Source organism: Seriola dumerili, unplaced genomic scaffold (assembly GCF_002260705.1).
Source record: "Seriola dumerili isolate Sdu_G_001 unplaced genomic scaffold, Sdu_1.0 BDQW01000110.1, whole genome shotgun sequence".
NCBI lineage: Eukaryota > Metazoa > Chordata > Actinopteri > Carangiformes > Carangidae > Seriola > Seriola dumerili.
This window is the reverse complement of record NW_019174365.1, coordinates 11720738-11745808: the sequence shown is the minus strand read 5'-3', so window position 1 is coordinate 11745808 and position 25071 is coordinate 11720738. Positions and strand designations below refer to the sequence as shown.

General features: G+C 40.7%; 1 protein-coding gene across 2 annotated transcripts; it reads left to right on the top strand.

Annotated features, from left to right (window-relative positions):
- Positions 1-250: 250 nt before the first annotated feature.
- Positions 251-12271, top strand: LOC111223220 (PR domain zinc finger protein 1-like). Of its 2 annotated transcripts, XM_022747282.1 has the most exons (7): positions 251-367; positions 902-1235; positions 5024-5143; positions 6660-6900; positions 8701-9623; positions 9747-9875; positions 10349-12271. In XM_022747282.1, exons 2-7 carry the CDS (start codon positions 1065-1067, stop codon positions 10922-10924), a joined length of 2160 nt encoding a protein of 719 aa, XP_022603003.1. In that variant the 5' UTR covers positions 251-367; positions 902-1064; the 3' UTR covers positions 10925-12271. The 2 variants fall into 2 exon arrangements, with proteins under 2 accessions (XP_022603003.1, XP_022603004.1); XM_022747283.1 differs by lacking the exons at positions 251-367; positions 902-1235; positions 5024-5143 and adding an exon at positions 6265-6350.
- Positions 12272-25071: the final 12800 nt, after the last annotated feature.

Sequence of the window (25071 nt, the reverse complement as noted above, 5' to 3'; positions counted from 1 at the left end):
TGCCCTGATGTGTGTATGTATATGTGTAAGCATTCATCACAACAGCACTTGCTGGCCAAGTGTACAACGTCACTGATGTTGTTGTCCAAAACCAACAGTTGTGTGTCAGATGGCTCAGTCACATGACCTCAGCGGCTTGTGATTGGCCGGAGTGTTAAGCTAAAAAAGCTTGGCGCAATCCACTTCATGAGTTTCTGGTGACGGTGACAGAGTGGACACAGCAAGAGCGGATACCCAAAGGATCTAACTGAGAGGAATCCCTGAAGAAACCCTGGAAATAGAGGAGAGAGTATAAAGGGAAAAGAAACAACTAAGGGATGACATAGCCAAAGACATGAGGATCCTACAGCTGAATGAATGTGTGAAAGTAAGTAAATATATTATTTCTTCTTTGCTTGCAAGAATAACCTTGGGTAGTTCAAAATATGGATAAATGATACAGAATGAGCAGAAAAGGACTGGCTGACCTATTGGCCTTTCAAGAAATGGCTGGTTAAACTGAATGGCCAACACAGGGATGTTTGCCAGGAGCAGTGTCAATGAACTTTGGTTCTTAATGAATGGAGGTGGCTGCTTGAATAATGAATGACTGCCAGGAGGTGTTAAGAAATTGAAAGTGAGCCTAGTGAAGTCACACAATCAGAGATGTAGTTGATTTTGGATACAAATATTGCTTGTGTTGAACATTAGGGCAAACTATTATATAACTTGCATGTCATATTGTCAGTTTGCACTGGTTAAAGTGGTAAATCTACTGCCACTTTAAAAAAGGCAAATAGACTTTACAAAAAAAACTTTCTTGCTGTTTTCATTCTCTCAAAAAAAGTATTTACTTCAATAATAATACAATATATAGATAAACTAAAATCCCATTCTCTCTTCTCCGACCTTCCTTTTTCAGATCTTGAGCTTCAACCAACATACCTAAGACAAGGGACCTATCCCAACCAAACCAAAGTACTTTTATACCAAAGCAACCAAAACCAAAACCAAACAGAACAAAACCAAGACGAGAGGTCTTAAAGTCTGAGTCCATCACCTACAGTATATTTTATATTGTCAAGATGAAGCTGGATAGCACACCAGGAGACATGAGCGGGTGGAGGGAGGTGGACTTCGCCCTCAACTGCACCTACATTGTACCAGACCAGGTGTCGGACCCCAGTTTCAGCTTGCCCAAAGCCATGACCTCCATCCCACGCAATCTCACCTTCGAATACGGCACAGACAACGAGGTAAGAGTAATTCATTTGCTTCAAATTGTTTGTACATTGAGATATTTTAATGTCTTACTCTTGAAACTTGCAGATCATAAGCGCAGCACATCATTTAAACCATAAACTCTAACATTAACTCTACTTTAAATTAGTTGCTGGACCTGATTGTGTTTTGGGAGAGTCAGTTTTCTGAGATTAAGCCTTATACTTCAAAATAATAATTCTCTGTTACATAACATTCTGTTGGGATGCCATCTGCATTGGGTTACTTGGAACAAAAGATCTGCTGACTAACGAGTTCTTCACAAATGCAGTAGAATGCACAGGGTGTGCATGTGTGTGTGTGTGTGTGTGTGTGTGTGTGTGTGTGTGTGTGTGTGTGTGTGTGTGTGTGTGTGTGTGTGTGTGTGTGTGCGTGTGTGTGAATGTGGGCCAGTGGACATGAGGTCACTGGCAGCTTGAGGTCAGGGCCCTTTTATGTCTTCTGGCCACCTTAACTTCCATGATGTCACCCGAATGTTTGAGGGATTGTGCAGCTTCTTTACATTTCTTTCTCACACATAAAACAATGCATGCAGGTACTGTCTTAGTCAGGACATAAACACACACACACGCAGAGTAAGATATCAGGGATCAGCTTGGCCTCCAGCAGGTAGTCTAATTGCATCAAGACTTTCCTCCTTCTTTACAACCGTGCCTGTGCTCTTTACCTCCTGTGCCCTCTCAGGAACAGCATACGCAATATCCTTTTACTATTTTTTTGGTCAGTCAGCTGTTCCCAGTGCAGTGAAATCAGGGATCTGCCTGGACATATCATCGTCTGCAAAGCGCTGCAATCATGTCTTAAAGCAAGGTTTTAAGGAGAAATATGTACTGTACTGCTTAAGAGAAAATTATTCCCTTAAAAGGAAGAGAGAAAGCGATGTCACACTCACGTCTTTTGTAGCCGCTCTCGACATTCAGCACTGATGTTTGTGGTTGACTTTGCTGTCCCCTTCCTCTTTCTCCCCTGCACTCTCTACCATCGTTCCTCTTCTGTCGCTCTCATTCTCATCGCTCCCTCATGCCTCTGCAGCATTAAAAGCATGCAAACCATGGTGATAAAATCTCATTGAGGACTAATTTCAAATCCTCAGCTCTTGTTTACCGGCCGACACGTCTTACAAATACTTCACAAGCTCACACTTGAGGCAGCCAACTTGATTTTGCAGTTTGCTTGTGCTCGCATACAGCAGTGCCTCCTTGACCAATAAAAACTATATTTAAATGTGATGATATATCATATCCCCAACAACACACACAATTAAGTGCGTCTGCATGGGGGCATACATATCTGATAAGCGAGACAAAAAGATATGAGGTAAGAAATGAAACATGAAAACAAGCAGGCACTCACATAGTTGCCAGTAATCGACTATGCTTAAACTCCTGTCCATCAAGTGGTTTCCCTTCCTAAACATGGTGTCATGTGAATCTCTCTCCCTGACTCACTGTCGCCAAAGCTGGGAAATTCATTGATGATCGTGAAACACAGCTGCTCCTTGGTGTGGTTTTGTGGGATGCATAAGTGGCTGTAAATGAAAAGCACAGTTCACACAATTGACAGGAAGGCTCACAGAGGAAAGGGATTTTTCACGCAGGCGAGTGTATGGCAGATACAGTCCGATCTAAAGAGCCTGAATGACGAATGGAATCAGCTCACTTAGATTTACACATGGGTTGCATATCATCATGCAGATCAACATATTGGCTGTACTTGTTCAGCACCTGTTTGGCTAAGATTCCCAATTTGTCATTTTTATCTCGAAGCGTGCCGGGGAAGGCGAAAAAAAGGGTGGAGGGGGCACGTGGCAGATGGGGCGTTAGCAACGGGTGCCAAAGAGGGGGGAGAGAAAGAGGCAGCGGAGGGAGGAGGGAGAAGCTGGGGGGAAGAGGGTGTGTGTGTTGGTGGTGGTGGTGGGGGGGGGGGGGATTTAGGTTAAAACCAGATGATTAACTTTCATCAGGGACAGGCAGCCAGCCAGGCAGCCAGCCAGGCATCAGGCTTCAACCTGGCGGACACACAAGCTATTTCGAGAGAACCCAGAAAAGACGAGGGACATGGTGGGGATGGGGGGGGGGGGGAGAAAAGGAGGGCGTACAGGAGTGTGATAGCGTGGGTGCACACTTAAGAACGCCCACCCCCTAATTTTCTTCCGTTCCTCAACACCCTTCCCTCCCCTCCTCCCCCCCATTCCTCCTCCAACCTGGTTGGACTGAGCGGTTAAGTAGCAGCAGCGGGCCAGCAGCCACAGCGATTCGTTAGTCACGCAACGCCAACGACGCACAATGTCCCTGTCACACTGGTTCATCACATCCAGGAATCACCTCGCTGGCCTCAGCGGCTGCACTACACACACGCACACTCTCACACACGCACACACACACACACCCCTGCTGCCCTCACTGACCTGTTGTTCTTCTAATTAACTGCTTATACAACATTTTCAAAAGGTGACTCCACCCTTCATACTGTTATAAATCATCACAAGTTGTTCAGGTGTTTGTCACCTTGTTTTTGTCTCTTTAAGGCTTGGGTGGAGGGGGTTATTCAAGGATTGAACACAAAGCTCCTCAAGAAAGCGAGGCTGTGTATGTGCCGCAGATGCTGCTGCCTGATAGTGTGTGTGTGTGTGTGTGTGTGTGTGTGTGTGTGTGTGTGTGTGTGTGTGTGTGTGTGTGTGTGAGTGTGTGAGTGTGTGTGTGCGCGCTTGGGTGTGTTTTGAGGAGGGTTGACCCCAAGCTTTTGCACTCTGTCAAGTGTGAATCATAAAGCCACACTAAAGGAGGACATTCATGTATTCTTACCAATGCTGTTTTCTCATCCAGCTCACTAAAAATAAAACTACTTCTAAAGGTCAAAAATGAAGCAACAACCTGTAGAAAATAACAGAGCACGCCACATACCACACAGATTACCACATACATTACTGTTTATCCCTGGGCAACATATTCTCATGGGAGAAAAAAAGGTCCCCCACACGTTTCCTTTTGCAATTTAAAATGTGTTTGGACAAGATTTGATACACGTTTTCCAGAGAATCCAATCGTTGGTCTTACTCATTTCCACATCTACAGACAGATCTGAATCAGATCTTTGAAAAGGCTTTGTATGAAAGGAAATAAACTTTTCCGAACAGTAAACAGATTTCGAGCAAGATTCCGTCTTTGTGGCTTTTGATTCAAACATGTAGTGTTAATTTTCACTTAATGATTAACAACACTAAATGAAAGCTGCAGAGTGCAGCATTCGTGAGGATCACAAGACAAACAACAGGTGACATTGCTTCCTGTCTCTCTCTGTGTGTGCATGTGTGTGTGAGCATTTGTGTGTGTCTGTGGTTGTTATGAGGACAGCAGGTCAGTGGAGTAAGTCAGAGAAAGTGTAATTCTCTTCATTCGTTTAACTCGTTAAGTGTAGAAAGTGGGTCACCTTGTGAGCTTCAACGTGACTGTAGAGCTGTCTGGGTCAACATGACAAAGCCACCGCGACTCCAACTCAGGCCAACAACCTGCCCGATATAAACAATGGACGAACAACAAGTGCTGCACTATGTTGTATGTGTAGATTTAAAATGACAGAACTAGCATATGGATAATTCCTATATGAGAACTTGAAAGATCAATGTGTGTGTTCTTGTGGCTTGAGGGATGACTTTTTATGTCTTCTATGAAGGCTGAGTGTTAAGTTATTCCACATAAAAGAGGAGAAAGATGGGGAATAGACTCTAAACCTAATGATATACTGTGTTTGTCCTGTTTTCCAGGTGACAGGTGTGTTCAGCAAAGAGTACATTCCTAAGGGGACTCGGTTTGGTCCCCTGCAAGGAGACATCTACACCAAAGACAACGTACCCAAACAGGCCAACAGAAAATACTTCTGGAGGGTAAGAGAAACAAATATACACATGCACATATCTACATAGATACACAATACATATGCACAAACTCTCTATATATTCACATTTGGGCATCAAAACTACAACTCAGCTCAGCATGAGACTGGTTAAACTGGGGAAAGTCTTAAATGTAGATGTGAGAAAATGACACTGGGAATAGTCTAGGAGCTATTATTCATGAAAAAAAAAGACATTGGTTGCTTGGATACAGAAGTTTCACTCGAGTCCAGGTCCATACGTCAATAAGGAAACAAAAACGCTTTCACATACACTGAACAGGCGCACAGGGGTTTTGGTCAAAATTTTAGAGGAAGTTAGCATGTGTGGATTCACTCTCACACAGTCATCAGAGTCTTACCGGCACTCAAGTCCTATGCAACAAGTGTCACATACACAAAGGAAGGGACTATTGTTCAATGAACACACACACACACACACACACACACACACACACACACACACACACACACACACACTCAGACAATCCTTGTATTTCCGCCCCCATGTAGTTTTCCAGTCCGCTGTTTCTTTTCTCACACATCCACACTTTGTTTATGTCATTCAGGATTTTTTTCTTTTCTGCTGAGTCAATTCCCAAAAGGACTTTTTGCTACCACCCTACGTATTTTCCTTCCGGCTTTATTTCCTGTAAACCTGTGCAAATGGGTGTTTCTGCAATAGTGAAAGTCTGACGTTCACTTGGCGTGATTATCTTATCAACCACATGACACAGGTGAACACAGAGCGGACGTGCTGCCGGAGGCATGCCTGCGTGTGTGCGCATTTGGCAGCCTGCCAGCACCTGTCTTGTCACGCTGCCAACTATCACATTTCTCTTTAGTTTTGTTTGGTTTCATAAGCCAAAGCATACATTCCTGTTCTCGATCAAAGAAGTGATTGTAAGTATGTTTATCACAGGCATGTCAGTCATGAACTAAAATACAAGACAGTTATAATAATATTATTAAGATATGAGGAGGAGAGAGCAAGAGAAAAAATAAGAGGAAAAGAGGGAGAGTGAAAGAGGCAGTAGACAGGCCACGCCTCCATGCCTCAAATACGGTGACGCTCACACACAAACACACACAAGAGTTAAACTCTCAGGACGCAAAGAGCACAGCTGTAGGGCACAGACCAAAGGAGCAAAACACTGTTTCTGAGGAGGATACATTGTATTTAGGTGTACATGGCAGAGGTGATTATTTTGACTTTTTTCTTTCTACTCTTGATATATTTAATTTATTTTTTATATATCGTTTTAAATATTTTTTGGGGGGATTTTAATCAGCATTTCATTTTAGTTATCTCAAATTGTGGTGGTAATAGGATCAAATGCTGTCATTAATGGTGGCCACTGCAGTGGATGGTCAAACAGTATAAAGGTTAAACAACTGATACTTGTTATATTGCACACAAATCAGCTGCTTTACAACAAGTGTGTCTTCTTTAAGTATCTCATATGTGAACATATTTGAACAATTTTCCCTCTTTTCTTCTTCTGCAGATTTACAGCGGTGGCCAGCTTCAAAACTTCCTTGATGGCTATGACGTCCACAGGAGCAACTGGATGCGTTACGTCAACCCAGCCCGCTCACTGCCCGAACAGAACCTTGTGGCGTGCCAGAACGGCCGAGACATCTACTTCTACACCATCCGGCCGGTGGAGCCCAAGCAGGAGCTGCTGGTCTGGTACAGCCGGGAGTTCGCCCAGAGGCTCTGCAGCCAACAGGACGACATCAAACAGAGTGAGTGCAGCAGGAGGGGAAGCTTTTTTATAATTGTGGATGGAGATGTAATGGTCGTTGTAGACAAGATTAACAAATATCTTGAGGCACAGGAAAGGGACGGAGCTTATGTTTGGTTGTTTATAATGTGATGGTTGTTGGACGTACAGTACAGTGCCTTTGCTGTTTTGTACCTATAAACAGATTTGCAGCCCACGTACACCCAAAACAACAACATGTTTGGTGAACTTGATTCCCCTGTGACCTTGCATTTGTCTTGCTGAATAATGAGTTGGCGGGAAGGAGTGAAAGACAGCTGATTGTTAGCTGTTTTGATGTGGAGGCAGCACAATGACACACAAAAAAATCTCTGTCAGTTCTTACTTGCTCGAGCTGATAAAATGACAGATTTAGATCTGTGCCATGACTAAACACATGCTTCAGGAGATTTTATCAGCGAAATTCTTTCATTTCAAGAGTGTATAAAGACACATTATGTCGTAAAGAAGACCTGATGGTATCTTTAACCAACAGTAAACATAGTTGGTTTGATGCTGTTTCTTCCTGCCTGGCTCACCCGAGAGAGCCAAATATTTATGTAAGATAATGTGGAATGCAAACACCACACATAGACCAAACAAATCTCAGTATCACTCGAGATGTGGTAAATAACGTGGGGTTTGAAGGAGAGTGGAGAAGCCTGAAGGGACTGATGGGTGGTCAAAGTACCTATGTGAGTCATTTGTCTTCAGCTATAAGTCATACCCTCATCATCCCGAATGATTGTCTGCTGCTACAAAGTCTGATGATTCATACTAACTGGATACACCAGATGCATCATCAGATCAGATCATTCATCTTGGTGACTAATGCTAAGGCGGGATCATTACATTGTTTTATCACCTTTACGGATCTTAAAAGCATTCAGCTACCTTTAAGTCCAGGTATGCTGATTGTTTGTCCTCAGGCTTGATTTTTCTGATATATTGTGAATGCAGTCTAGGTGTTGGTTATCAAGCCTTTGTGACAGAGCTTTAACACACAAACCCAGGGGACATTTTGAATCAGTTTGTGCTTTCAAATACATTAATCTAACCGGGATGTAACTTTGACAAAGAATAAAAAATTAGGTGATCTATCCAGTTCAGGTCTCACAAGCTGATTTTCTTATTTAACTGAATGGCGAAGGAAAAGAGTTGGTATCTTTAGGATTACATATAGACATGTAAAACACCACGGTATGCTTTGGAAAATGGTCCATGATAAATAAAAAGTAACTACAATCTATTTGCAGCAAATAGACTGAAACATGCAAAAATAGTGGTGTGGCCTTTTAAATGACCTTATATGTAACTCACACAATGAACACTTGCAGGCACACCTACACATACAGTGCTTAGAGACAAATTTGACCAGTCAGTCGAGCAAAGGCTTTCTCACAAAGAGAAAGAGAACGAAAAAGGGAAGAGATGTCACTTTTTTTTTTGGTGACCAATACGGTAAAACAGCTATACTCAGAAAAGGTTTCAACCAACGAAACTCAGAGTCTTGCTGTACAAGTGCTCATACTTGACATGACACATGGACACCCACACACTTTACCACCAACCCATTCTCCCACACCAAAATCACTACTATGATTGACAAATAGAAACCTACACTGTATGATTGTCAAGATGTCAAGTCAAAACTGAAACTACTATCATTTACCATAAGAGGGACTGTCTTCCTCTGTGGGCGGATGTCTCCTCAAACTCCTGTTTAATGCCATTATCAAAATCGGTGATGATACTCAATACATTTTCATTTTCTCCTTCACAGAATACATGAGTGCTGATGAAGACCACGAGCCAGAGTACACTAAGCACCTACCTCAGCAGACATGGCTCAAAGAGAGAATGAGGGAAGACATGAAAGAAGAGAGGGATGACGAAGGAGAGGAGAAGATTGATGTGGAGATGTTGGAGAGGGACACTCCGCCCGACACCCCTGACGAGCAGATCATGGACTTCAGCAAAAAGGTTGAGAAGGAGGAGAGGGGCGAAAGGGATCCAGAGGACCTGGGGATCATTCCTTCCCCTCAGCCTGAACACAGAGAACCCAGCCTGGGCTTAAATCACCCATATTTACCAGATCACCATCCGGCACTCTCACACAGAAATCTCCCCCTTCATCTCCACGGCCTCTACGGGCACAGGGAAGGGCTAGTGTCATCTTACCCTCTTTACCCCCAGTCCAGACCCCTCCAGCCCCCCTACCAGCTTCTTCCCCCCTACGGCCCGCACTATCCTCGCTTCCTCCTCCCCTCGTACTCCCCTCCCTTTCCTGGGATGCTGCCCTCAAGAGGATCCCTCCGATACAGCAGCTATCTGGGCACAGACGGACTCCCATACCCACCTATCGGCTCACCTAATCTACTTCCAGTGTCCCTCCCCTACCCTCCGTCTCCACAGGGAGGTCTGAAAGAACTAACGCCAAATGTATCACCACCACGAGGCGCCCCAGCCACTCCAGAGCTCTCCCCTCTCCCCAAGACCACCAGCCAACATCAGTCCCCTGAGCAGTCTTCCTCTGGCTGCGAGGAGGCCATGAACCTGAGCCTGACTACAACCAAAAGCAGCACAGCGCCTCGCAACGGCCCTGGCCACAAATCCCTGCCCTACCCACTGAAGAAGCAGAATGGAAAGATCAAGTACGAATGCAATATCTGCTCAAAGACCTTCGGACAACTGTCAAATCTCAAGGTAACATTCAATTCTTCTGTTTTGATTCAGATTTATTTGAATGTATTCTGATTTATAGACCCATCATTTGCCATTCAACACCAATGCTCATTACAATTCTTTGTATGACCTGTGTGACTGTAGGTCCATCTCCGAGTGCACAGTGGTGAGAGACCGTTCCAGTGTAACTTGTGTAAAAAGAGCTTCACTCAGCTGGCCCACCTCCAGAAACATCACCTGGTCCACACGGGGGAGAAACCGCATGAATGCCAGGTATGTTGAAAATCATGACCCATGTCTGTGTTTTACAAGCTTTACAAGCGTCTTACTGATCTTACTGTGACACTGATGTACAATCAAGAGTGAGAAAAACACAAAAAACACAACACAATATAAAATTCGGGTAAATGCACTCTGACTCACATAGCTTTCTGGTAACTCAGCGTGATCCTCATTAAGCCACTACCCACCTTGTCATGTAATAGCATCTGTATTGTATCTTTTGTTCACCAATGTGACTATATGGGTGTGTGTGTTTTGAGTTTTGTTGGATAGAACTGGTCTTACAAAGAAAGAAAAGTACTCCATCTTGTTTATGAAAGTGACACATGGAACAGGAATAACATGGTCAACCCTGATACTATACTAATAATAACACCAAGATGTTATCATACTACCCTGCTAAATTTTTCCACAATAACCTTAAACACAATCCATTCCTAACCTCTCATTTCATGTTTTTCTAGGTGTGTCACAAACGCTTCAGTAGCACCAGCAATTTGAAAACACACCTGCGACTCCACTCTGGAGAAAAACCTTATCAGTGCAAGCTGTGCAGCACCAAATTCACCCAATACATCCACCTCAAACTGCACCGCCGCCTCCACAGCAGCCGCGACCGCCCCTACCGCTGCCAGCTCTGCGCCCAGGCCTTCTTCCACCGCTTCTCCCTCCGCATCCACCAGCGCACCTGCTGCCTGGCTAACTCCAACGCTCCTGTCAACGTGCACATGAAAGAGATGGTGGAGCGGTTTGACGCAAGCCAGGAGGCCGACACGCTCACAGAAACGGCATCTGCACCACAGGTGGGGGAAGCTGTTGAGCGTTGGTTGGCTCGTACCTTGGAGGGTGAAGGGAAGGAGGATCAGAAGGAGGCAACCATACTGCTGAAAGCCCTGACAGCAGCTATTAACGCACCAACAATGCCCATGGTCCAACCAGTGGTACCTGCATCACATCACAGCCCTCCGTTGGCCTATCAGGAGAGGGCCAGTGTTGTCCATCTCCACAAACGGCCAACAGTGAAGACAGAGGGACAGTGAGAGGAGAAAACATAAAGATGAACATACAGCATATCATCAACAAAGAAAACAGAGGTCGCCAAATAAAACTCCCTATATTGTCCATGAGGGGCATAAGAGGGAATATGTACTTTCATAATCCACTGAGCGCAACACCAAAAGAAGAGCATTCCAAAGACTGGGCGAGGGTATTCGGTGATTGTACTTCCTCCCGAAACTCAGTTTAGAAAATTAAAAGAGGAAGGCATTGTTAAGCTGTGAAGTATTTAAAACTCTTTTCACTCAGGTAGAGAAGTGTTTGCTTTTTGTGCTTTAACTTATTACTTTTTTTTTAATTTGAGTCATCTATATTTATTTAGTTTTATCATAGTTTGTCTTTGCTGTTAGTGTTTTTTATTTTTTATTTTTTTGACATGTTGACATTTCCAAGGAGATCTGATCTCTTAGGAAAACCACAAATGGACTCAGGAACAATAACATGGCATAAACCTGTGGATAAGTCTTCACTTGTTATATCATGTATTGTTTTACTTTGTTGTGTGACAGTGTGTTTGAGCTTCTGGATGCATGTGTACAATGAGTGGAAGTATATATGAAAGACAGGGTACAGTGATAGCACAAACCACCTTCCTGCTCCTGAACTTTTTTATTTATTAATGATTAAAAAGGGAAAAAAAATCAGGTATCTTGAAACTGTTTTAATAAGCAATTGCCAAAATTACAATCAAAGAACATGTATGTGTAGCACAATTTTTGGATTACTATTGAACTGATTTTAACATTAGGAGAGACAAGATTCAGATAACGCATTATTCAAGTCATGCTTTGGTTATCCAGCAACTTCTCAAAAAACCAAATGACACCAAAAGAAAATATTATAGATTTGATGTGATCACATTATCACAATGAAATATTTACATGGCTTCTATTCTTTGTGTATTGCTATGTAGCTCTTTGCAAGAGTCAAGTGTTTCAGCTATTTCTCACATACAGTACAAAGCTTTACTGTGAATGTCTGTAAAGTCGAGCTTCATCCAAATCTTAATTCAGACCTTGGTACCTCATGTTCAGCACTGGACAACAAAAAACAAGCAAAACAGGAGCACAGTCTTCCAGCATTGTTAATATTTTTGTCACTTAGTACTGGAATGAAAATGCAACTAGGTCTGTGTGCTTTTGGTGTTACCTTAAATGAGAAGGCGGGAACTGTTCTTGAAAATTTGACTACTGAGTCAGTAATGTCTTTTACCATTTTGTAGTTTCTCTTTCTTTTATCCAGTATGTTTCGATATGTAGTTTATTTTTCAAAACAGGTTATGAGATGTTAAGAATTTATATGTGAGAGAATATTTTGATGATACTTTTATATTTACACAATGTAGCATATTAAAAATATTGTTTCTATACGCCTGGTGTTTCGCGTCTGTTTTCATGCTTGTGTAAGATTTTCATAGTGGAACAATACAGGGACTGTAAGGGGAAAAAAATAATAATTTCTGCATTCCCATGATACATGAAGCATTATTTCAGGCAGTGCACGAATGTCTCTCTAACAGTCATATGATAAGCATTGCCTTATCCCTTCATGGAGATGATGAGGCAGAAAATAACCAAACCCAGCCCCAGGAAAACTACAGTTTTGGTTAAATCAAGTACTTAGAGGAGCTATTTTTTAGGTTTTGCTATTGCTACATAGCCAGCGTTAGCATTAATAGCTGTTTACTTAGCAGAGTAGAAGAAACGTGAGTTCAGCATCAAACTTAATTTCTTCACTCGCCAACAACTGTCTCCAGCTGTGGAAAGTAACGCCAATGTTAACTCTCTCCATCACGTCTTTTCTTCAACTGAAGTTAGCTTTCTAACCAGCTAGCCACTGTCTGTCACTTCCGATGTCACTGAAGCTTCCAATCTGCCCTGAAGACATAGTGCTGCTCAGAGGGTGTATTATAGCAAAGATCCTCTATACAGCCTCTTGTAAATGCAACAAAGGCCGAAGCTGCCGCTCCCAGCAGGGAACCACGTTTTTTGGCAGAGAAAACTTAACTTTGCCTGTTTAAGTTTAGGGAAACACTGTGGTTTGAGTTCAAATGACTACTTTGTTAAGGTTGACTGGATAACTGGAAATGAACAGCAGTATCCTGTGTTGAAGTCTGAGTTTGGTTTGTCCCATCCATCCACACCCAGATCTTTTGACCCACTCCATTGTGGAAACCTCATAGGGTCTATCCTTTGTCCCTGAGTGTAGTCACCAGATTCCAGATTTTTTTTTTTAAATACACAGTAAATGATCCGGATCTCTCCTAAAATTTATGTAGTCTAATTTGAGTTTGGTGCAAATCAGTTCAGTACTTTTTGCGCAATCCTGAAGACAAACAACAGACATGGGTGGAAACATAACCTCCTTGACAGATGTAACAACTCCTCAGGGTACATTAAGTCTGTAACTAAGTGTGATCAACTTTCAGACCTGTCATTTGACACTCAAGTATATAAAGTAGGGCGATTATGTTTTTCTTCAGTTGACACTCTTTATCAAGAGTAGGCTTATCCTCTCACATGCAAAGAAAGTCATATCTGCTTTTATTTCTTCCAGGATTGTAAATCCACTGACTGCACTCACCAAGAGAAATATCTCTTATACCAGCTCGTTACTCTAATTAGCATGTGTCTGTTTAATGACTTTTAAACTGATTTTAAAATAACATTACAGATTGTAAAACCTTTGATTCTAATTCTTTACAAATTTTATTATCTGGTTATTTTGACACATCAAAAAAGTCAGAAACGCACTCATGTGGACATTCTAATAAAACTCTTGAAAACAATAACTAAAAAGTCTTGGCGACACAGTGTCTGGGATTGTGTATTGTAGACAGGAACACAATGCATTCGCCCTTGCAACATCTTGCTTACCCCTCACTTCCCCTTCTTGGTAATAATCTCTAGGAAGTCCCGCACTACAGCCTCCTGATTGGTTTTCAGACCCTTTCCCTAGAAATGAAGAGACTAGCCAGTCACCAATAAAACACAGAAAAAAGCATTGCCTACCTCATTGCACTGCATTGCAAAATCAATGTGACAACAGATACAGATGTTTTTGTTACTGTCATATAACACTGCAGAGTTTAAAAGGAATGTGGGGTGTGAATAACCAATGCTGTCAGCAATTACACGAAGGAACATTGCAGGTGTTATGTCATATCACCTGTTTTGCCTTTGTGACCTTTGCGTCAGTTTCAGATTTGAGTTTAATTTTCTTCATTGGAAGAACTGGAACGTCAGACATCTCATTTGAGGTCAAAGTGTCTGATTATTGACTCTAGATCACCGCTTTCCAAACAAGACATTTGTAGATTTAAAATCTGAATCTCTTCCTCTGTTTTTCTTAAGATAACCATGTGGTATATCTACAGGCACCAGAGGCATGCCTGAATGAACATGAAACCTCAAACTTGATAATTTTTGTCCCATGACAATGACACATTCTTTCAATCAACAGAATTTATAGCAAAGTTACTGTAAGCATGATTTGCTCTTTACAGTAATTCTCTCTCAGCTTGTCTCTCTCTCTCACTGTCTCTTTCTCTGTTTCTCAATCTCTCTGTCTCTTAACCACATTCTTTTTCTTTCTGCTGTGCAATGACTCTTCATTCTATAGTATTTCCTCTTGTGATCTAAACACCTACACACCACTGACCAGAATAAAAACACCTCAGACTTTATAAAGTGTGCAGTCAAACTGCAGTGGTGACAGGAAATCCTCTTGCTCTGCCAGGCTGCCAGCTACCACCTACGCATCTATCCTATTGTGTAATTAAGAAGGAGAAAAAATTATATACATGTGTATTGTTCTCATACAGATTGCGGGGCGCCCCAATTATACACCACATCCTTTGAAACATAAGGTATATATGCAGCCTTAAACCACACAGAACCCAGGACTGGGTTGATCCACTCTTTGCAAATGTATTACAAAGTTTGTGTGTAAAGTGCTTCCCACATTCAACATTTTCATTTAAAGCTAGTTTGAAACTGTCAAACCAAATCCGGTTGCACCATTAGAACTTCAGAAATGTCTTAGCTTGTAAATGGTTGCTGGGGAACATCTGTAGCTCCTTCCAATCAAAAGCAATCAAGTACATAAACAGGGATTGTAGCATCACAAGCTGTAACATAACTTAAAAAAATAACAATTTTAGTAAGTACAGCCATATATTAAACTTTACTGCCTGTTCTTTGTAAATCTAAATATAACTTATATATAACAGGAGAAATACATGTTAGTCACATTGATGCATTTTAGAATGAGAAATATCTGGTTATGCTAACCTAAGCCTCAGCCATGTAATCTGAGGTATTTATATTTTCTGCTATTTTTGTGAAATTGAAATCTTTTGAGAGGTCTGCACAGAGTAGATTGCCCCCAGTGCTGTATGTACTCCAATATTACACACTCTCATAACTATTACACACTCCCATCTCCCTGCGGATGGGAAGCCAGACAGGAGAAAAGAGATACAGCGCGATCACTGTCAGTGGACTACAGACTCATTCAAACTGAATTAGAAATGGTATCAGTCATTTAACAATATTGTCATTTGCAGGACTGTTGCCCGACTAGTTGACAGGACCCACATGAAGCAAAAATCCTGTTCATATTTTCTCCCTCTCTGATCTCTTGACTTATCTTGTAATAACAGACACCGTCTGTCAATGGGAAGCTGTAAAGAAGTGCAACTCCAAAGAATCAGGAAATCCTTAAATCCACATTCAAGCGAATTGAAAAACATGATGCAAGTTATCCCTTCAAGAGTTCAGCATCTGGTCACTTGAAACAGAATGTGAACTTTTGCATGCACTATGAGATCACATAGCTTCCCATGTAGTATACTCTTCACAAGGACATTTTCTTCAGTACACATTAGCGGGTATCAATGGAAGTCGTTATCTTGTTTTAGGTTTTATCATGCATCTAACCTGCATAAAAAAAGGATTGCTTTGTATTTTCTTCTCTTGAAACCAACTAAATCTGACTTCCAGGGAGAAATGGATGCAACGTTTCAAGTATTTCTGTGGAAAATGCACACTGGGAGAGTACAGGAATCATTGCTTTATAGTACAATGACACGTTCAGCTGGAGTCACTTCCTTTGCTTTCAATATTTAGAAAAAATAAAAAACTAAAAAAATCACAGTGTAGAAACTGCTGTCATTAGGTTGACATTTGAGCTTGTCATATCTCAACAGTCAAAAACCTAATCTGTCGTGCTTTTACTTCACAAACAGCCAGTCACGTCCTCTTGGACTGAATGAGCAGTTCTCTTGATCAGATTGAATTACATTTTCAAGCAAAGTGCAAGTCACTAATTCCAGGCATTTCAGTTTGTCATTACCATTATGTTAACAGGAAATTTACACACATTGTTTAGACAAAATTAGTATCAGCTCCCTCCTGCCACATATTATACCCTATCCTTCTTTCCTAGAAATACTGATAATACCAAAGTGATTCAGTGTATGAGAGAGGCGGGAAGGGGAGGAGAGAAAATAAGGAACAGAAGAACAAAGAGTGAAGTCATTTGTGTAATGCTCAGGAAATAAGTGCCATCTTGGAACTTGGTAACATTTACAAGCTCTCATGAACATGTTAAAGAAAAAAAATATATATAAGTAATATAGGTAATACACACACGCACGCACGCACGCACACACGCACGTGCACACACACACACACACACACACACACACACACACACACACACACACACACATATATAGCATAATAAACACATAGTTATAGTTATAGTTATAGTTATAGACAAACAGCCACTGTTTGGTTGGATTTAGGCACCATATATGTGGAGGAGAACCCCTTCTGATCACAAAATCACTCAAACTGGAGGCTGTTGTAAATGAACTGTGACATGTTTTAAGTTTAAAAGTCTTTGGCCATTGTGGCCACGTCTACCTGCAACAAAAGTCATAAATTGCATCATATATGCATTACACTATACATTTTTTGGACATAAGTCAGAGCCATACGACAAAGGTCCTCTAACCTTGAGGAAGTGCTTATTTTAACCCAAAAAAGATCCTTTCCTAAACCTAAACAAGTAGTTTTGGTGCCTGAATCTAACCAAACAGTGGCTGTTCTATAACCATAACTATGTGTTTATTATTGTTACCATGACAGCAAAGGTCAGGTAGGCCTGCTGCTGGTATGTATCCGAAGGTAGGGACGAGCAACCTATATGGTCGTTTAAGTTGGAGCACATGTTGCAGATGATATAATGCATGGACAGTACCTATAGTGGTGAAGGACAATGGCAGGACAACTGTGCAGTCCGTATGGGTTCTCCCACAGCCCAAGCAGGGGTAAAAAAATCAAGTGAATAAACATAATGATACAAAGGCAGTGTTTTTGTCTTTGGCCAAGCCTTTTTGTCCCTTTGCCTGAGCTTCTTACTTGGAAGAGGTTTATGTTGGCTAACCACCAAATGTCTTTACCGTGTTTCATTTTATGAACTACTCATGCGCATCACACGGTTTTCTGTTTTAATTCAACAGAACGATTCAGAGGGTGATAATGTTAAATGGTGTGTGTATGTGTGTTTATGTGGGTTAGAGTGCACTGAGAACACCAAAGCCAACAGACTTTGCTCCAATGCCAGTGTTCCCTTTCACTTTCAAAGTACTGATAGGTAGTGAGGCGCCTGTCTTTAATTTTATGTTGGGTTCATCATTTCTGTTCATAAATCATTGGTCTCAGTTTGTTTGACTTACAGTTTCAGTTATTTTTAGTCAGCAGTAAAGGCCATATACATGGGTGTAGGGCAATAACACGTGGTTGTGACGCTGTAGCAATCAGCTAAATGGGTCTAAAGGTTTAATGCATAAAGATAAAAAATGGTGGTTTACATCACCATATTTAGTGAGTTCACTTCAGTAAAGAGGCTTGAAAGTGACATGTTAAGAAAAGTAACCCTGCTACAAAAAAAAGAGAAGAAACATTTTTTTTTAAATGTGTACAAAAGAATATGACACTTAGTCCTATCATATGGCAAATCAAGCACTATCAAACATATTATTAGCTTCTGTTACAGTAAAACATTATCAGGAACTTTAAGCTATGAGCTAATTATGAATCTTTAGATATTCTTTTCAAGAATGGCGTGAACAAGGTTGTATTACTGAGAAGGTCTGAACACCTTAAAATGTACTGTGTGTAGGTGGATTTGGTACCAACTGACAGAGCAAGGCTAGATACTAAGCAAAGCTAACCAGCTGCTGGTTTAAAACACGAGTCTTCTTATCTAACTATCTGCCAGAGAACAAATGAGTGTATTTATGTTGAACTTTTACTTCATGGTGGTTCCTGCTTTATTACCTGACCCTGAAACTACCTGTCAAAATCTATTATTAGAACAGTCATAATTTCTGCTGATACTGTGCTTACATGGTGCATTGTCACTTCCTCTACCTGTACACAAATGACCACACAGCAAACCTGGGAGCATGTAACATTCTAGCATTAGAATATTATACACAGTGCACAGATAGGGGAAGGAACGCAGATCAGAGGCCCAACAACTCATTTTTTCCCCATGGCCACTATGCAGGTTATTTTTTTCCCCTTTTGACCATTCATATTAATTTCCCTATCAAACAGGTAGCTCTTAGGGTTTCCGTATTATATCCTTCAAAGTTGCCAAAGGGGAACTTCCCAGCAAAATGATGGATACTCTGATGTCACTTTAATTACACTACATATGAAAATGAAGTCATGGAAGATGAGTTTTCAGCATCTTATCGCACATGATGATGATGAACAAATAGTGTGGGTGGTACAGATAAATACAGATAGTTTTTATTGTCATTACAAAAACACCATAAATCTGAGACAATTTACACCCAAAACACAAATAACATGTAATTTTACTTTACAAAAGACCAGTGTTGCAAAAGAAATCCTTTATTTTTCAAATACATGCATTCTCTTTCTCTAAATGTAGACTCTACTTTCATATCGGTTTAAAGACTTGAAAAAAAAAAACCTACCTAAAAGATATGCCATAGAATTAAAACTATGCTTGTAGCAATATTTTGAAAAAGATTTCATAATATGAATTAAAAATTACACCACCACTCATTGATTCTTTTCTTTTTCTTTTTTTCATTTTTATGTTTGTATAATGTATGTATGTATGTATGTATGGATGGATAATTATTCTCACCACAACATACAAATTCTTTTTTTTCTGGTTCACTCTTGTGCTTAAACCACCAGCACTACACCCCTGCTTGTCACACAGTGGCCTTCTGTCTGTGATTGGATTGAACAAGCCGGTACCGCCATCGTGAGGCAGAGCAAACGACATGCATCTAAACGTGTGCACAGACTGGTCCGAGTGTTTACGTGCATTTAAAACAGATCTGCGATCAGGTTGCAAACTGCATTAGAGAGCACAAGATGTCGCCGTTGATCCACTGACATTGCACCTACAGATATTTCATAATTGTAGGCCACGTAAGAAACCTAATCCCTAAATTGCTCTGGGAGCCTGTTTCAAGTAATTTATCATCAACCATGCGACCTATAAAAAGCTATTTAACATATTTATGAAATATGACATAATCAGATTTTGAGACAGACTGATAGAGCAAGGATTTTATGTGTGTTCACAGTCCACCAACCTTTATCAATATGGAGGCCGGTACTCCATATCTGACCTAAGAAATACTGTAAACTGGGGACTAAACACTAAAACAATAGAAGTTGAACCAAGGAGATTGCTTGTGCATCTCGACATTATAAACAGTCTCCTTACATCATCTTAAATGGGTTATGGAGATGATTGCAAGCAACTTAGGCTTTAAAATAAATGAAAAAACAAACAAACAAACAAAAAAAACATTTTCCTGTCATTTTTATGGCATCATGTAGAATTGGACCAAGAGTCGTCAAAAAGCAGTGCCACTGGGAGGATGTCTGGCTTATGGGTGTTGCTCCTCAGGGGCGTGTCGCTGCACCTGAGCTCTGCCTGCTGCACAGACAATGAAGCGGCAGCAGTCTGTCATCTGTCAACAAGAGCCATCCGTGCGGTTTCTTCTGCGGCTACTAATGACCAGATCCTCCGCGGAGACCCAGACGTGACACGTTTAAAGACCTCTTTCCGCCCTCGGTGACATACATCGCCCCATTGGAGATGGCGAAGAAGAGTTCATCCAAAAAGTCTCTGAAAAGTTTGTTCTCCCGGAGCGAAGCTAACTTAGGCGAGTCGGTGGAGAAGGATGTGAGCAAAAATGAGGGAGAGAAGAAGAAGTTTAAGTTCTTCAAGCTGAAGATAAAGTCGAAGAGCGGCTCTGCCCCCGAGAAGTCAGCTGCTGGGAGCCAGCAGGTGCTCAGGTATGCTGGCACAGTGTCGAGATGTTGAATCAGGAGCCAGGCTTCATGCCTGTGCATGTGTCATACGGCCTCCCATGGAGGAGCAGTGCACGTTTCCAATATTCATGTAGTCTGCTCCAAATTTGTCAATTTGTCCTCCAACTCGTTTTGTCTAAATACACATCAGTCAGATCGTCTTAAATCAACCCGTGCATTTGTAGTATACTTTGTTGTCTTACATCAGTAATGCACAAACTGTATGTAGCTTATTTTGTTAAGTTTTGGATTTGATGCTTTATCAGCTGAGCGTTCAGATATTAGTGACAGATTAAATCAGATCTCATCATACAACAGGCGATTCATCAGCCAGTGCAGAAATAGAAAAGGAAAGGTTTGATGAGGCTGGAGTGTGATAGCTGAAAAGGATCATTTTTAACCGCACGTTTAATCAGTTTGCTCAGATTTGGCCAGACTTTGTAGGACCTCCTGAAATGAGGACTGTGAAATCCATGAAACCCTGTCCATTCTTTCAGTCGTGAGGTAACTGTGCAAAAGAGCAAATGAATGGTGACATTAAACATTTCTCATTAAGTTTTGCAGAATCTTCGAGGGACATGTCTTATGAACAGTTTTAGAAAAGTATTTTTCTTTTTCTTTCTTTTTTTGGGGGGTATATTTTAGCTATAATATTATTAGGCATGTAATGTTTTTACTGTTAAAAAAACATGGATGCTCGAAGTTCTCATTCATTTCATCATTTGAGGGGACCAGCAAAAACTCTCTGTTACTCCATTCAAAGTAGTTAGAGGTGAAACAGTTAGGGAGCTGATCTCATAATTTATTAATCAGCTATGTTCTGTGCCCCCTTAAATGTGACTATTCACTGGCTTTCATAGTCTTTATATTATATAGGCTAAACTGAGTATCTTTGGATTTTGGATTCTTGGTTTTGCCAATTTGAAGGATTCCACTTTGGTTATGGGAAATGTGTTGGACATTTGTAACTGTTTGCAGACATTTTAAAGACCAAACAATTCATTAATGCATTGAGAAAAAAAATCGCTTCATCATTAGCATTGCTTGTGTGAATGATTAGGTTGTTAATCAGTGAATTGTAAACAAAATAGCAAGACAGAGAGTGGCTACAAAGTACAAGGAGAAGGGTGAGAAAGATGCAAGATAAAAGCAAGGATCCCCCAGATGGTGCCGGCACTATACCAAGTCATGTGCTGCAGACAGGTTGTTTTACAGCCAAGCAATAAACACATTATTCTGAACTGAGCTGCTACGACCATCTGGTAAATTGCTCATCTGTAAACAGTAAAGTCTGCTGGACAATCAATATAGTAATCAATTTAAGATTATGATCCTTAAACAAGGATCAGTGTTTCTAAATAGCGATTTGTGATTAGTCAATATTGACTTCTACGCAGTACAGAGGAGAACTAATAGTGATGATCATTAGTGCAAACTAATGTAGAAATCTGGAGTGTTGCTGGGCCTAGTCTTTATGTTGCTTCACTTCATCAATGCTACTATCAGTGGACCGAACTCATGAAGCCGATACACACATCTAGTGTATCTTTTGCTTTCAAAACCTTGAATGGGGACGTATGGGGTAAGACATCAAACAGGATCATCAGACAGTAATGTGTTACATACTAAACAATGTGGCCTTTTTCATTTTCACATAAGGTGGTTGTAACTGTCAAGTGCAAGAAATACTACAATTATCCGTTCAGATGTAGCAAACGCCGTTCTTCCAGCCAGTGCTTTGTTTAAGCCTTACACAATATAAGCAGAGGGGTTGTGCATAGACACACAGGTGAGGCGGCGGTTGAGCTACGGGTCACATGCCAGGACTGTGTCATCATGTTGTTCGTGTGGTTGTAGACTCGACTGAGTGACGGCCTGTGTTTGCACAGGGAGAAAAATAAATGATGGAGCTGACACTACGAGAACCGCCTTTGCACACAAGAGCGCAAGAGCAAGGGTAAAGTTTAACAGGGTATGGATGGTACACATTCAGTGTGAAATGATAAACAATAACATACAACAAGCTTCCAGTGATATATTTATATTCATTTCTAGTACGATGAATTAAAAGAGGATAAAAGAATGATAGGTCATTCCAGCCTGTTATCCACTCATTGTCGGATACATTCACTTTTTAAAGACATCAATGAGCTGTTTTGTATTTGCTTTTCTATTAAATTGATTTGTAGTGTATGAATACATTTTTAATTGTTGACATCATAGGTGAATGTCCTAGATACCAGAGTCCGGACGTAGACTAAATCTGTTTTTGTTGTTTAGTTGAGGATTTAGTTTTAATCCATGTCCAGGGTTTTATCCGGCAAAGACTTGAGGATGTCAGGGTCTAAATCTTCAAGGTATTTTGTTTGTTTTGACTTTGTAGCATTTCATAGAGTTGAAGGTGATGTCACAGTCACACTGGACATTAATTGAAACTTACACCCTGCTGTATGAAATTCCAGAGGAAAGACTCAAGTCTCCTTTTCAAACAAGCCAAACACACCCAGAGTTTTAGTATCTGGGGTTTGGTTGTCGGGCTCCTGACTAAAGTTGTGGAATAATAGAGGTACTATAGAGAAACCTGCAACTCCGCATGCCTATTGCATTGCTATGAAACTACTAATAAATGACCCAAATACACACACACACACACACCATCATTGTGCCTAGGGATACATGCTCATATGTCTCAACTCAACAGTGTTGAAATATCTGAAACTATTTTGAATAGTTGAGTATAGATGAGTCACTGTATCGGGGAACCTGTTACATCTGTGTAAATTAACACTGTAGTTCCATAAACTGAGCTCACTGTACAGTAGAAATACTTGATTAGACCCACAGAAAACCTGCAGAATGAGCTACTGTGACATAGTCAGTGAATGAGGCTCAAAGAGAGTTAAATGGAAAATAAACTCCTCATGAAAATATAATGTTTTTTCATGTGTTTACATATGAAGGATAAAAGGCTGAGACAGAAAAATGACAATTTTCAGGATTGATTTACTTTTAACAAGCAAAAATCCACCGGCTCGGGCTTGTCAAATTTGATCATTTGTTATACTGTTTGAATTATATTATTGTTGAGAGAAGATCTCTGGATTTTGGAGTTTTGATTGGACAAAACAACCAATGTAAAGATGTGACCTTGTGATATATGGTAATGGACATTTTAGCTGGGCCACTTTCTTTCTATGCTGACCACACAGGAGCTGATGTGAATGAGTTTCTAACTTTCTCTCATCATTGATCATTGATCATTTTACAAGTACATGTGGCTAAAATCTCAGCACAGCCACTGTCTTTAACTTACGTTTGGTGACTTTGTGAGACAATGACATGCAGAGCAGCAGTTCGGAAGTGGCTGCTGGTTAACGTGTGGTCTTAATGGACTGTGTTTCTGCCAACAGAAGAGAACAGCTTTATTGGGAATTCAGCTTTGGGGACGACACTGATATCATTATATCAGAGTTTTAAAAAAAATCAGAAAATTATATATGTGCCAATAGTTTTTTGTTTTTTTTACATAAACACATACACAGCTAAACCAACATTTTTGAAATTTGATGACAATGAATTGTGACCTCAATCTGTATTAACATACGCCAATACCCACATAATGTATCTGCAATAAGCTAATATCGGCTGATTGATATTCATCGATATATATATATGTAGCTATATAGCCAATTTATTGGTCTTGTATTGGTTTATAGACTCAATGGTCAGTCAGGTAATCAAAAATAAAGGATGGAATAACCAATAATGGAAATGATCATTAGATGCTGCACTAACATTATACATCTTTGGGTCTAGTATAAACAAGGTGATGATTAGACCCAAGCAGACCCTACAGGACTACTGCAGTTAAGGCTCCATCCTTTAGGACTTTATTCTCAGGTGGTATTTGTCTTTTCTTCACCATTGTCTGGCCATTATTGACAGACCGGGTTAGATAGCAGCAGAGGAATTCATAAAGCAGGATTCAGTAAAGTTAAACATGGCTTTGTCTGTAAAAATCAATGGTTAGCTTCAAGTAGTAAATCTCTGATACTGCTGTCGAGCTCATTTATATATGCTCTATTCAGTCCATTCATCTTGGTTAAACAGGGCTATTGATTCCAAATGACAGCAGGGCTTAAAGAATTCTTGAGCTGACAACATAAAGTATCAGTCAGACAAAAGATATAGATGATCCCTTGTTCAATGGAAGGATCGCTGCGGTCTCTGCACACAGTATTTAGTTATTTATTGGCATAATATTGGATTGAACTAAATTTGTGTCCACTAGTGTGCATTCCATCATCTGAGTTTAAGGAGTTTTGGAGTAGTTTAGGGGATTTTTGAGTTTTAAGAGACATAATTATTCTGCATGATTGACAGCACATTCTGAAGGTGAAAGCAGCTTCTTTCTGCCTTTTTGCTGTCTCTGTATTTCAAGTGGCATAAACTGGAGACCAGTTAGTTGTTGCTCATAAAGCGACAGCTGTGTGCTCTGAAGAATGAAAATGGTAAAACATTAACTTTAATATCTCTTTTCTGGCAATAGCACTTGTGCCAAGTAGCAGTAAATAATGATACAGAAAACTTTTAATTAAGTTGCATTTAAAGCCCAATTAAAATGTCTAAGAAGTCCTGACATACTTTGCTTCTGCAGACGGTGGGGAGGAGGGACATACATACTTTAGATGTCTGTCATCTCCCATAGGTCCTAGAAATGCATCTCACATACTTCACTGAGCTAACAT